At 46.6% G+C, this 13,538-nt stretch overlaps 1 protein-coding gene across 1 annotated transcript; it reads left to right on the plus strand.

The window, feature by feature from the left end:
• The first annotated feature begins 1,097 nt into the window (after positions 1–1,097).
• On the plus strand, positions 1,098–3,752 carry LOC139047056 (uncharacterized). The gene is made up of 3 exons (XM_070521007.1): positions 1,098–1,687; positions 1,975–2,022; positions 3,722–3,752. The coding sequence occupies exons 1-3, from the start codon at positions 1,098–1,100 to the stop codon at positions 3,750–3,752; spliced, it is 669 nt and encodes a 222-aa protein (XP_070377108.1).
• The last annotated feature ends 9,786 nt before the right edge of the window (positions 3,753–13,538 follow it).

Consider the following 13,538-nt stretch of genomic DNA (forward strand, 5'->3'; position numbering starts at 1 on the left):
CGAGTCTGGCAAAGCCTTTCAGAATATCAGTGAGCTCAGCAAGACAACTTACCTTGTTGTATTTCGCGTTTAGATTCTTTCAGTGGGTACGCAGTTGTCGCCAGGTCCGTACATATCCAGTTGCAGCCATTTCTTGTTGAACCTTTGCGAAGTGGACTTGATTTCGCTGGCGGCGTGAATCTAGCAGCTCACCAATATTTATTTCGGATATGATGGCAAGGAAAGTAGTGGTTTCCTGCGCGGAGAACTTCGCACTTCGCACGCTGGGGCGAGCGAAGTTGTCATGGGGGACGCCATTTTGCTTCTGCTTCGGGCGTTGCTGTCTCGCAGCTTCACCAGCGCGGCAGTCCCGCATCTAATTCTTTACCATAATTCCTAATGCGACGATGCTGCGTGTACATGCTCCGCGAGAGTTGACTCGCGCCCTTAAATCTGCCCTCGCCTGGCGCATTAATGCGATGCGCCTTCCTAGCGCATTACCGCTGTTTACATGTATGCGATGCGCTAGAAATGCGATGCGATGCGACGCGACACTGTCGCATTTATGTAAACGCGGCTTAAGACGTTGTCGATAATACCCCAGTCACACGGGCACTTTCTAAGTCCTTTGAGGTTAAGGAGCATTGAGCTTTCAAAGGCACATTAGATTAGTTCAAGGGATATGTGTCGGTGCTACACGGTCTACAGATGGTCTCCGTTGAAGCTTTTAACAGAAACCGAAACGTATCCTTAGCGCTGCCATCACCGCGAAAGTAATAAAAAAATAGGGCTCAAATGCGTGTTATAATAAATTGATATGTCTTTTTCAGCAATATTTATTTTTTCTGATACATAGAAACATAAAAGAAATGCACGCGCACTAAAGGCATTACCTTACCAAATACAGACGTATTTATTGTAATGATGGCCACCATGTGTACCGCTTCGTATACCGCATGTTGGCGTCGATTCTTCGTTGTTGCCCTTGCTTCAGCTGCTTAGGTTAGTGTTCTCGCCTTTTTTCAAAGCAACGATTATGAAGATGAGCCACGACGCTGAAGATGCGCGAAAAAAAGTATGAAATAGCACTGGCGATTGCTGTAGTGGCATCGTTAGCAATGGACGTCGAGGCATCAAACAAAATGGTGCGCGATATACGGCGTCATCTCATCGCCAACAACTGCCTGTTGACGGCGCTTGCTTCATCGCGGCGCACAGTCCAGCGACGGGTCTGGGCCTATCGTCGCCATGAAGAATGGTTCGAGAAAACGCTACCAAATCTTGGCAGCCGGCATTTCAAACAGTCGTTCGTGGTATTGGAAACGACGTTCAGATACTTAGTTGACGTCTGCCGGCCAGCAATGCAACGGCAAGCGACAAATATGCGCGACTGCGTCGCTCTAGAAAAGCGTGTGGCGGTCAGCTTGTATAAGCTGTGCTCGTGCGCGGAGGACAGAGCAATAGCGGATATCTTCCGCATTGGTCGTTCTACCGTGAACATGATCTACAGGGAATTTTGTGCGACTGTTGTTGCCACCCTCGAAAAGGAATGGGTCAAAATGCCTTCACCGGACGGCATGCCAGCGCACGTAAAAGAATTTCAGGCACTGTGTGAATTTCCGCAAGGCTTCGGGGCCCTGGATGGCTGTCGCATACCGGTATCGCCGCCAAAGGAACTCGCAAGTGATTACTACAACCACAAAGGCTGGTAAGTATGTCTCTCTGGGTCTTTTTGTTGTCGTTGACAAGATGTATAATTATGGCTGTAGTTGATGAAATCGTTTCACCAAATTGAAGGATTAACATTTAACATTGCCTTCGTTGAACGTTTTCAAAGCAATTAAAAGTTAAATGCTAGGATTGCTGCGCGTTTCGACATTTAACCAGTCATTACGCTCGTTCTTAGAGGTTCACTATGACCTGTGTAATTGTAATTCGTTGCTATTTATTTTCTTGTGCTATGTAACTTAATAGTTATGACGTTGTTCTTTGCAGGTACAGCATCATATTGCTCGCCCTGGTTGACCATAAGTACCTGTTCAGGTACGTGAACGTTGGTTCACCAGGGCGCTGTCACGATGCGTATGTGTACCGCCAGTCAGTATTGGCCGACATGGTTGAGGGACCCTTGTTCCAAGCCCCAACAGCAACAATCAGCGGAGTTGTGGTACCACCGTTGATCCTGTGCGACCAGGCGTTTCCGCTGATTTCTAACGTAATGAAACTTTTCAAGAGCTTTGGAGAGAACGATCGGCACAGGTCGTACAATTATAATTTATCAAGGTCCCGGAGGATTGTTGAAAACGCGATCGGTAGGCTCAAAGCTCGATTTCGGCTGGTTCTTAAGAAAATGGACGCCGACATTACGAATGTGCCAATGATCGTAAGGGCCTGTTGTGTGCTCCACAACATGTGTGAACACTTTTCAGACTCTCTTTCACAGCAGTGGCTGCAATAGTCTGATATTGAAAGTATGGTGTATGTGCAACCTGAACATTCTACAGATGTGCAAGTTGGAAGCGGACCAGATGTTCGAGGAGCCGTCGTTGAATTTTATCGCGAGCGTGAAGGCCACCAAAGTTTGTGATGCAGGGCTGTGTTCAGTTTTCTGCGCTGCTCTTCATTGTCTACTTGTACGCATACATGTGCACGTTTTTTTGTTTCCCGCTTTGAATTCTCTGTGAAATAGAATAGCAGTTTCTAAGTCAGAATAGCTAGGTCACTGAATAACAGCATGTTAGTGGGGTCATCATGTTAGTTCACAAGTTATCTTTATCGCAGAAACTACAGAGTTGCCTGCATGATTGTGTGCATTACAGTGATGCGAAATAGTATCAAATATTTTACAGGCCTTTTATCAACATTTTCTCTACGCTCGTAATAGCTGTTACCTTCAGGCAAACTAACAATTCCACAGTAAATAGCCAATTATAGGAGCTGCTGAACAGCTCCCCGTTATGTCTCTTGCATCTAGCAACCGGTATGTCACACACGATCATGGTTCTCATACAATAATTTTTTTCTTTTGTAGCAGAGAAAATAGGAAAATTAATTTGAAAACTGAATGACTTACACTGTTCACTCACTGACCTTACAATGCAATAGCAGTGCAAGAACAGATGTTTTTTACACACTGCAAAAGTGCATACCAGCATTTATAGGCAGACTGCACTACAACACAGATCACCTTTAAGTTCTACTAGCACATGTAAACATAGTGGGTAGCAGATGGCGGCTCTGCTGTAGCACAGCCAATAGTTCCGACAAATTACATCTTACCCCATTTATTGAACTGTCATTTTTGTTTAATGAGGCAGCAGTTCTGTATCAGTATGACAGGAGACAGGACTGATTGAAAACATGTTTTGTGGTCCCTTTTGTATATGTGTGTTGCTGATGTGCGTTAGCTGATGCTGGCACTTCGTATATTCACAATATACAAGGTTTGTCTGGGAAGTAGTAGGACTGATTTCCCCCCCCCCCCACAACGTAGTGAAGGAGGAAGGTGTTATTGCAGTGGTTGGGTGGTGGGGGTCTTAGCTACAGTTGCGCCAGTCGTCTGCAAGCCTTCAGGGAGTGTAGATAGAGTTTAAGCTGAACCACTTTAAAAGTGCATTGTCATCTGCAGAATGAATCGTCTGTTAGAGCAGCGTTACGTAGTCAAGTTTTGCATCAAACTGGATAACTGCGAGTGGGACCCATTGCAAGGTGAAGTGTGTTTGAGTGGCACATATTGTTTCAGGAGGGAAGAGAGCAAGAGGGGGTGGGTGTAACGAGGAAGCTGAAGAGCATTTCAGTTTCTGCTTTCCAGTGAGCCTTCAGTGATTGGCAAAGTCGCTGAAAATGCTGTGTTGACGCAGACCGGGCATATTTTGCTAACTAATAAGTCCATGTGTCAAAATTGTGAATACATTTTTTTAGTTCAGTCCAACTACTTTCCGTAGAAACACTGCATGTATTTTCACAATAGAAAACATCTATTATGAATGCGTCTGTACTAATAAAGAATTCCAGCATCATGCACAAACAACCTGCAGCTGATAGTCCTGAGGCTGTAAGCTGAGCAACAGCTGCATCAGTTTCATTCCTCACTAGGTACAAGTATGAAATGACTAAAAGGTCACAACAAATGCGTGACGTGACCTCCCGTCAATCTTCATTAAAATACTGCTCCAGCAGGCCAACAATTCTTTCTTGGGCATTTATTTGTCGCTCTCAGAGCACCCGGTCTTCTTTCGTTGCCGATTACAATGCCTACCGAAGCAGGCGTTGCTCGTTAAGGAGGTCCCGCTGAAATTCACTTGGGCCTGTAAGCTTTTTCTTTTGAGAACGACGCTGGTTTTCGTTTGTTATCTGAGGTCTCTATGATGGTGCCTCATCTGCCAGTCCTGATGTGGGGACTGCTTCCGATGGCTCCAGGTCCCATACACCCTGGTGGTTGTGTGGCGATTCGTAGCCATGCTCCATGCTACAGATCAACTGAAGGGTGAAAAGAATCGTATCTTAAGCCCACATACACAACAGTGAAACTTGATTTAGTAGCATCCTACTTAGCTCATTAAGGCTACCTCATCACACCTGATTATTAAAACCATACACTTGCCTTCCATAGGCATTTTTTACATTGTGGATCCAGTTGTTCACGACACCGAAAAACTTCCTTTTGCACACTTTCTGCATCCAGTTTTACCAGAAAGCATGCGATTTGTAGCGCTATACATGGGAAGATGGGGCACTACATCATTATATGCCTGCATGCACATTGCAATGCTTTAAAGGGCATTCTTGTCTGCATATGTAGGTACATTGCTTGATATGTGGCCTTGTTACAGCCTGAGTGCACATAAGTTCTTTATTGTAATAAAGATACGACGAGAGCAAGAGAAATTGCTGAAGCATTTTAATTAAGCTTGATGTGTGTAAACAATTCAACAGCATCATTAAACTGTACTTGAATCATGCTTCCATTTCATCTTGCTTTCCGTGCTTTTCTGTCACCTCGTTGTCATTCACTTGATTATACAATTTTCATCCTTCTGAATAAAAAATTTCTTGAGCACTTGTCCTATCCGAAGCTGTACTGACTTGTCCATTCTTATGCATTTAAATGTGCGTCATGCTGAGTCTGCTTCATGCACTTTTATGAGCATGCATTTGTACAGGTTTATCACGACGAACTTGGCTGTTCAGCTGTGGCATCTGTGTGCGCTGCACTTTCTTCTACCAGCGACTGGTCATTCGCTGGCAGCGTTCCCAGAAAGCGATGTATTTCATTAAAGTACATCCATAGCACAGGTGCAGAGCTTGTTGTCCGTTTCTTTGCCCAACTTCTGGAAAGGTTGGTGAACAGCATAAGTGCCATTGCATGAACTAGGCAAAATCCATAGGCATAGTAAGCACACTTCATGCAGGAAGAAAATTACAGTATGTGCTTTAGCGCTATACTTTCAAAATAAACAGTGGTCGTGTGCCAGTGACCTCGATTAAGCATGACATAACTAGTATTTGCGTAACTCTCAAAATTAACAAGCATGCATGCACTGCTGCTTGAACAATTTTCACTGTCACTGAGCAGGCCAGCGGATGTTGCACCATCCAGTAGACATGGCTAGCTGTCTTGGTAACAGGGAATGAATACTTCAGGTAATTTTATATTTCATCAAATCACACTACAGTTACACACTTTACGCTCACAGCCGTTTTTTAAAGACAAGCACAGCACATATGCATCTGAAACGGGCGCTGCGGTAGTGCTCTTGTGAGGGAATTCAGCTGTTGCGTCTAGTGTTTCAATTCGGAAGGCATATCAAGTGCATCTTCACCAAATACAAAGAGACAAAGAAATAAAACAATGCGCTCAACCGTTGAATAAACCACGGCCGATCGACGAAAACATGCGCATGAACCTACACACACACATCTCACGACATCTGTATACTAGCCTTAAATGACTGGAAATTAAGTGACAACACTGTTTCTGCCAATGTGCAGCACACAATATTGAGGCTTACTTGTACATTTGGGTGAGGTTGTCAATCTTGCTCTGCACCTGTTTTCTTGTCCGGATAATTCCGTGTCTGTCGAGTCCTTGCACAATAGTATATATTCTAGCATTCCTCCGCTCTCCTCTCAGGTGGTCGAGATGTTCTTCCCAAAGACTTGTAAGAGCACATGTCTCCCGTTCGCCCCACGTTGTTCATGGTTGCGGCGGGGCCGTCTGTTGGGTTGCCGTTTGCGAGGAGTCGGAGGCGCTCATTCTTTGTGGCTTCGCAGCGGTTGGTGCGCGTAAACGTGGTAAAACAAAGAACTACTAAACAAAAGTGACGAGGGAAGACGTGCAGAAAAAAGCCGAGGAGACTGAAATGCCTAGGAACCGCTCACCAAAGAACCAAATCGCACATGGCACCCGTGTTTGTGTCGATCGTGTCGATGTTGCTGCTGACGACAGGCCGTGGCGACGCTGCTCTACCGGCGGGTTCATGATGGAGATTGTGGGTGTCCCGAAGGTGTTTAGTACCTTAGTAATAGTATTTCGTACTTATAAGCTTGTTCTGAAGACGTAAAAATTGAACTTCCATATTTTTGGAGATCTTTTTTTTTCTGCTGTCGGACGCCCTCTAAGCTCGAGAGTATTCCCTTGAGATTTCAAAGGACGAACGCGCACTCCTTTGACTCAAAGCTCCCTTCCAGTAGGGCTCCTTTGCTGTGCCTGTGTGACAGCGCGCATTCTCCCTTGAAGTAAAGAATCTTTGGTTCAAAGAACTTTGAAAGTGCCCATGTGACTGGGGTATTAGTCCCTAGGTGCTGCCACTTCTGCTCGGACGAAAGCATGGCCATCGTACTCGCATCAGACACACAGGGTGTGGCCGCAGGGAAGCAGCACGGCTACAGAAGGAACCCTCGAGCAGCCGGAACCGACGCGTGCGCTTGGCAGTGGCTTCACGAGCGAGATGGATTGCGAGTTTAGCCAGCAGAAGTCGTATTTTCGAAGCACGTAGGTAGACGAGCCATGGTTCACGTTGGCCAGACGGCACAGCTCCAAAGAACGCGTTAGAATGTCTCAATACCACGCGCGCACACTTCGAGGCACCGTAGACCACGTACGCCTTCGTACGGGGCGGTTGTCGCTACTGTCGTTGGTGCGGCTGAACTTTCAATGATCCATGACGAAAAGAATTCTTGAACGGCAGTGTGTATCTGATGGGCGTCAGTAAGTAAGAAATCAAGAAGAAATACACTTCTACCTTCCCGAAATGTGCCTTGTCTATCCGATTTCGGGAAAGCATCGATATTGACACGTGTAGATGTTTGCCTTTATCTGGTGACCACGTTTGACTGCCTAACAAATGACGTTTATTACCGTGAAACACATAGCAGGAAAAGGTCGCTTCTGCGCGCACAATGCCTTGACATACTGAAGAACAAGATGAAACACACGTGGCAGAAAGCACCCTTGATGACTATGGAAAGCGTCAAGGGGAAAGAAACAACCATAACTGGTTAATCAAAAACCTCATTTTTTTATCTAAGAGAGGCACCGAAGGCTCACTTACACACCTGTCTGGGCCAAATCTGCGTGGGTGTGCCGCTTAATTTCTCACTCGTCTAGAATCTCCCCGTCCTGCAGAAAGCATACCTGTGTATACATTGAGTTTCACATGGCTTGTGAAATATATATGTACAATCAATTATTTGTCTTCGTCAAGAAAAGATGTATATCTGGGAATTTATTACTAATTTGAGTTTATTTGGCACTTCAAAAAAAGAAAATTACCGACGATTACGTTACTTCCTAATGCGAAATTTGAGCGCAGCAAATAAGCTGTTTCACCTTTTCGATAGATTGAGGCAAAGAAATCGAGCAACACATTTATGCGCTATCACAGAATTTTTTTTTATTTATCACACGTATTCCTTTAACAAAGACTCCACTAACAGTTCTTGACAGTCATGAAGGAAGCTTTGTGGTCGGAGAAATAGACTGATATATGTTCGACTTGGTACACCAATGCTTGATTCTCAAAGACGAGATCTATACAAGTGCCTCGCGAGGTTGTCACAGCCGTGGGACGCGTTACGAGTGAGAGGAACGGGAAGCGCGCGCAGCAAGCGGACAACACGATAAAGGGAGGAGGGAAGAGATAGCAGCGACTGACTGATGCCGCTGACGCCGATAGTGAGTCAACCCCAGCTGCGGAGTTGGTTTCAGGGACAACGCCGCCGATGCCGACACAAACAATATGATACCCTCGCTTCCGCAGCGCTAAGAACCAGGTATAGCCGTGGGAAGGTGGTCACGTATTCGTCGACGTGCCGGGGCCTACGTGAAATAACCGGCGCGTCGGCAACTGAAGAGCACCCTATCCGCCACACAAGAACAGGGGGGGGGGGGACCCTTTCCTCCTCTTTCTGCATGGCGGCGACGGTGTTCTATGCAGTCACGTTATCTTGACTCTCTAGCGGCGTCAGCGGCATCCAGCGGTATCAGTCGGTCGCTGCTAGCGCTGGGGGGATGGAAGGGGGGCGGAGCTGGTTACGAGGCCGACGACAACGCCGACGACGACGCGAAACCCAGGAACGGACGCCAAAGAGCTGCGCTCTAAAAAGAAGAAACAAGAGATCTATATTGTGTGGCTTTGCACAAAATGACGGCCTAATTTTCAGCGAACCTGCATTTTTTGAACACTTGCATCAAGAGCTGCAGATGAGCGTAACTAAACCACACTCTTGAAAACGTTATAATGGTATACTTCGAAAACTCGACAAATGAATTTAGTACAGGGCCGTGAATTTGATATAAGTGGTTCTGAGGAACACCTTCCATCTCCGGCAGGTAAATTACATGATCCTCACAAACCTTCCCGATTACTCTATGGATCACTCACATTAGAAGGTGATTACAAAGAACATATTTCACCCGGACATTTGAAATTTTTGTAAGCATCATCAATAACATTTCCATCAAACATAAAAAGTATTCCCAAGATATATCGCGGGTGAATATTTTAAGCCTCAGGGCCGGTGTTCGGTGCTTGGTTCACGAGCAAACCACGCGGCGACATCAACGCCAGTGGCAACGGCTGCAGAAGAGCGCAATTAATGAACACGTGTGAAAACCATGGTCACGGTTAAATTTTCGCCGTACTGTGAAGGGATCTTTGCGCCTGACGAGCACAGGATCACAGACCGCTACCATCCCTCAGAGGTGCCTAAAAATTCTCAAAAAATAAGATGCAATTGAACTTGAACTATAGTCGGATACAACTTTCGAAAAAAGGGGAGGCCCCGCCCAGATGACCGAAGCGGCGAAGTCACCGGCCGTCCGGCGCATGACGTCGGTCCAGAGTGCGTGCCCATTGGTGGATGCTTGTGTGCGTTCGCCTCGGAGGAGTAAAGGCCCCCTTTTTTCTAAAGTTGTATCCGACTATAGGAATTTCCTTGACCCATTGTTGGTCTCGCTGATATTGAAGCCAGGTTTCCTGGAATTCGAGGAGCCCCCCCCCCCCCCCTCCCGTTGAGTGTTTCTGCTTGCTCGCACGATACGCTGCTTAAGCCTCGTGATGGTACACGGGCGATCCACACCCTGAAAACCTTCTCTGGAATAACCGTGCCATTGTGCCTGTGAATGGAAATGACAAGCTGTGTGCGCGTTCAGTGGACTAACCCACGCCTGCCACAGCCGTGAATCGTCTTTCAGTGCATAGAGATATTAAGGAAGCCTGTTTCCTTCCTGCCTTTCACTTTCACACATTTGCAGTTACCTGATAAGTAACGAGAGAAACAGGAGACGTTCTTCAAACCTTTTAGGTAATTAATAAATTAGCAAAACACCGACAGTGCTGGTTTAACTTTTTACGCAGCACTATTTGCAATAGGCCAGTGCCGTAGTCTGACTGGTTTTTTTTTCGCTGTTTTCAAGAGTAGCGTATATCACCGTTGTAAATTTCTAGTGGCACTGGACCTTGAACTCTGTGGACCTAACAGCCTCATATGAAAAGTTATCTCAACTTTCTGTCCGCGTGGCTGCGTAAACAGGGCTGATTTGATGAAAACGCCATTCAGCAAGCTTTCTTCTGTTTACTTGCCCATAAAGAGCATCGGTATTAAAAAAAATAAGAATAGAAGTGTGGGCAAGTGGTAAGATAAAAGAGACTAATAAATGTTAAATATGTCCGGCCAAATGCGATGGCTTTTATATCTATCTTTCCCTAAATCAAACCAGAGAAGTACCATTCGACAAGAGCGCTGAAGGGACTTCGTGACTCTGATGTAAAACAGTATCTTTTTAGGATGAGGTGCGCTTCTCATTCAATCTTTTATTTTTTGTGCTCTTCTGAACGGTGGAGCGGAGGTATTTAGGTACTACAAGCAGGAACTCAGAACCGTCCGGATGAAAGTTACGACGGTACAGAGTACCGTCGCGGAGGACGAAGAGGCGTAGACCAGCATCGGCCGGAGAGTGTTCAAATCGGTCGATGAGTGCTCTGACGTAAGCGTCATGGCGTTGCTCGTCGGCGAACTGAAGCAGCTGGGATACAGAGAATACGCAAGACGCAATAGCAATATTGGAGGAGTTAGAGTCGTCAACAGGGTAACGTGACAAATGGTCAGCGTCTTGGTGCAGGCAGCCAGACTTCTACACCACGGAATATGAAAATTCCTGTAGCCTCAAAGCCCATCGACCAAGCCAGCCTGTAGGATCTTTTAGCGATGAGAGCCAGCAGAGAGCATGATGGTCAGTGACTACGGAAAAAGGGAGACCGTAAAGGCAAGGACGGAACTTTGCAACCACCCAGAAAACGGCAAGGCATTCGCGGTCCGTAATGGAATAGTTGCGCTCCGATGGTGCTAGGAGCCGGTTCGGATAAGCCCCCTCCTACACCTCGCACTTCGCACTTCCACCAGAAATGTTACGTGTGGAAAAACACAGAAGAATGATGCTATTTACACGCTATTTACACTGGAGCGAGGCAGCCAGGTTGACACTCGCTCGTGCCAAGGGCACCGACCAACTTCTTCGTCGTTCTCGTGGCGGCTCGTCTCTTGAGCATCGCTCAATGATATCGGAAAAATATTATTATATTATATATTATCATAATATTATGATACATTATAATACACCGTAAAACTTCGACCGGGATTGAATCCCGGCCACGGCGACCGCATTTCGATGGGGGCGAAATGCGAAAACACAAGTGTATTTAGGTTTACGTACAAGTTAATTAAAGAACCCCAGGTGGTCGAAATTTCCGGAGTCCTCCACTACGGCGTGCCTCATAATCAGAAATTGGCTTTGGGACGTTAAACCCCATAATGTTCTTTTTTTTAGTGCGAGAATAGGAAAAGCAGGCCTAATTAGGCAAGAAAACGGTAACGCTAGACTCGCGAAAGTTGTGGACAAAGTGAAAAAAAATGAAATTGAAATTGCGGGTGGGTTTTGTGTATTTCTGAAAGACGAAGGCCGGGCTAATGTGTTAAACTGGCAACTGAGGCAGGCATCTACACTTAAAGCCGAATTAAAGCACCACATAGTGGAGACACCACGAAAATGGCCGCGCATCAAATTAATAAAACTTTTGCCCACCTCGCCGTAGGTGTGCGGCTCTGGTGTTGCTCCAGGTTGCGATATCGACCGTGGCAGCCACATTTCGACGAGTTTCGAACGCAAGGGCAAAATTGACACCTGCAAACACTTTACATATTTCGTGTGTGCGAAATCTTTGACTATCAATATAATTTTCGTTTAAGGTCACTGCGCACTTCAGTGCACAAAGACAGATTTTACTGTACAGAAAGAACGTACAACAAAATGAAAATGGATAGAGGTCAATAGGTGTAGCTACACCTAATTAGCTGCGACACAGTAAGTCATCGCCATTATTCAGCGGCACGGAAATCTCATTACAGACCATCATCGTCGCAATGCCTGTCACTGCATCAAATCTTAAAAGAATGCAGCTGTGCTTTTCGAAAACATCCGCATTTTACTATAGATATAAATAAAATATGACATGCACGCACTCATAATACCGTGTTGCCTCTAACAACCTGGTTTAATGGGTACCATGCGCCATTCCAAAGTGACGTCATGTACGAGTGCAAGCCGTCGTCGGCGACCAGAACACGCGTGCAATCATGACTCAAGCCAAGTAAATGCAAAAGAAAATGTTTCGTTTATTCACTGATTAACGCAAGTATTTGGAGGACACTGTTACAGAGGCGCTGAGTGGCGTGAAAAACACATTTTTGCTGTAGTGACTACTGCTTTGTGTGTCACCTATCGAATTACGCAGTGCGCCAACTGCACAGACCAGAGAATGCATTGCTCCATCCTGCATGCCGGGATCTCGTACATTGCGCATAGACCACAGGTCGTGGGGTTGAAGCGGCATTCCTCTAAGCAGTGCGACTTCAGATGCCCCAGTTGGACCTTGAAGCGGCAGCCATACAGTCCTTTCACGCAGTTCACCAATTGGCCGAAGACGGCCTTCGGGCAAGACACAATCTTGAGGTCAGGTTCGGTGAACGGGTCACCATCCTTGGGACACGTTCTACTGCGGAACATATGTAGGTCGCTGTTTGCCTGGTGTGGTTTGTCCGCGTTCCCGTAAGCGACCCACGGGCACACCAAGCACATGGCGGGGCTATAGTGAAGCGGTATGATCTTAACGGGAAGCATGCCGCGGATGGCGCAGACGAGTGTTGTCGGGAAAGGCTCCATGAACGAAACGCGTCGATTCTTCAGAAAGGAGCAATCAAATGCTCTCAGCACCTAAGTAATTGAGGAAGGGCTCTGCTTGCCTATGTAGCGAAAATCAGAAGTCGACAAAGGCTTGCCTCACCAACGGGTGTCGGCGTTGCTTGCAGAAGGGTTCTTTTCCGAGCAGCCTGGATAGGGGTTCACCGTTGACGCTGGCATCTCCAATCCTGCACTCATCGGAATGTCGTTGCATTTGAGGATGACGTGAGTTGCCCGGTCGTGCTTCATGCGGGCGAATAAACTTCTTGCAAAATTTTGCTGGAACTTGCTCCCGCGTCGACTGCCACCGTCTTTGTGAGCCGCCTTCTGCTCTGAGGAGAACCCAGGGCGATTTGCCGAGGGGCCGCGGGCCGCACAGTCAGATGTTGGATGTTTACATTGATTTGCGAGGTCGACCTTGTCGTGGTTGCGCCTTGACTTCGATCGCTCCATGTCTGTAGGCTTGTGCTTGAACGTAGATGTGGCTGCGACGGGCTTCATACGCTCGTCTCGGCCGGTGAGAGGTTGTTGGGTGTCAGGTTGATGGCTTAGTAGATGCGGTCGAAATCCCGGGGTATAGCGCAGAAACTTGAGAGCAGTGAATACAGCTGACTTTGCTTGTAAACCTCTGGGTCGTGAAAGTACAGCTCGAGAAGATTGGAGTAGCTTTTATAGCTTGCAGGACTCTCGGCGGAGCACCTCGATATCACAAGTGAGATAGAGGGCAAAAGCGTGATGAGGTTTCCAGATGTTGGCTGAATAGCTTAGAGAACGTGCGGTGGGTGGTTCACATTTGGTCACGTGGTTCAGTGTGTAAATG

Source organism: Dermacentor albipictus, chromosome 6 (assembly GCF_038994185.2).
Source record: "Dermacentor albipictus isolate Rhodes 1998 colony chromosome 6, USDA_Dalb.pri_finalv2, whole genome shotgun sequence".
Classification (NCBI taxonomy): Eukaryota; Metazoa; Arthropoda; class Arachnida; order Ixodida; family Ixodidae; genus Dermacentor; species Dermacentor albipictus.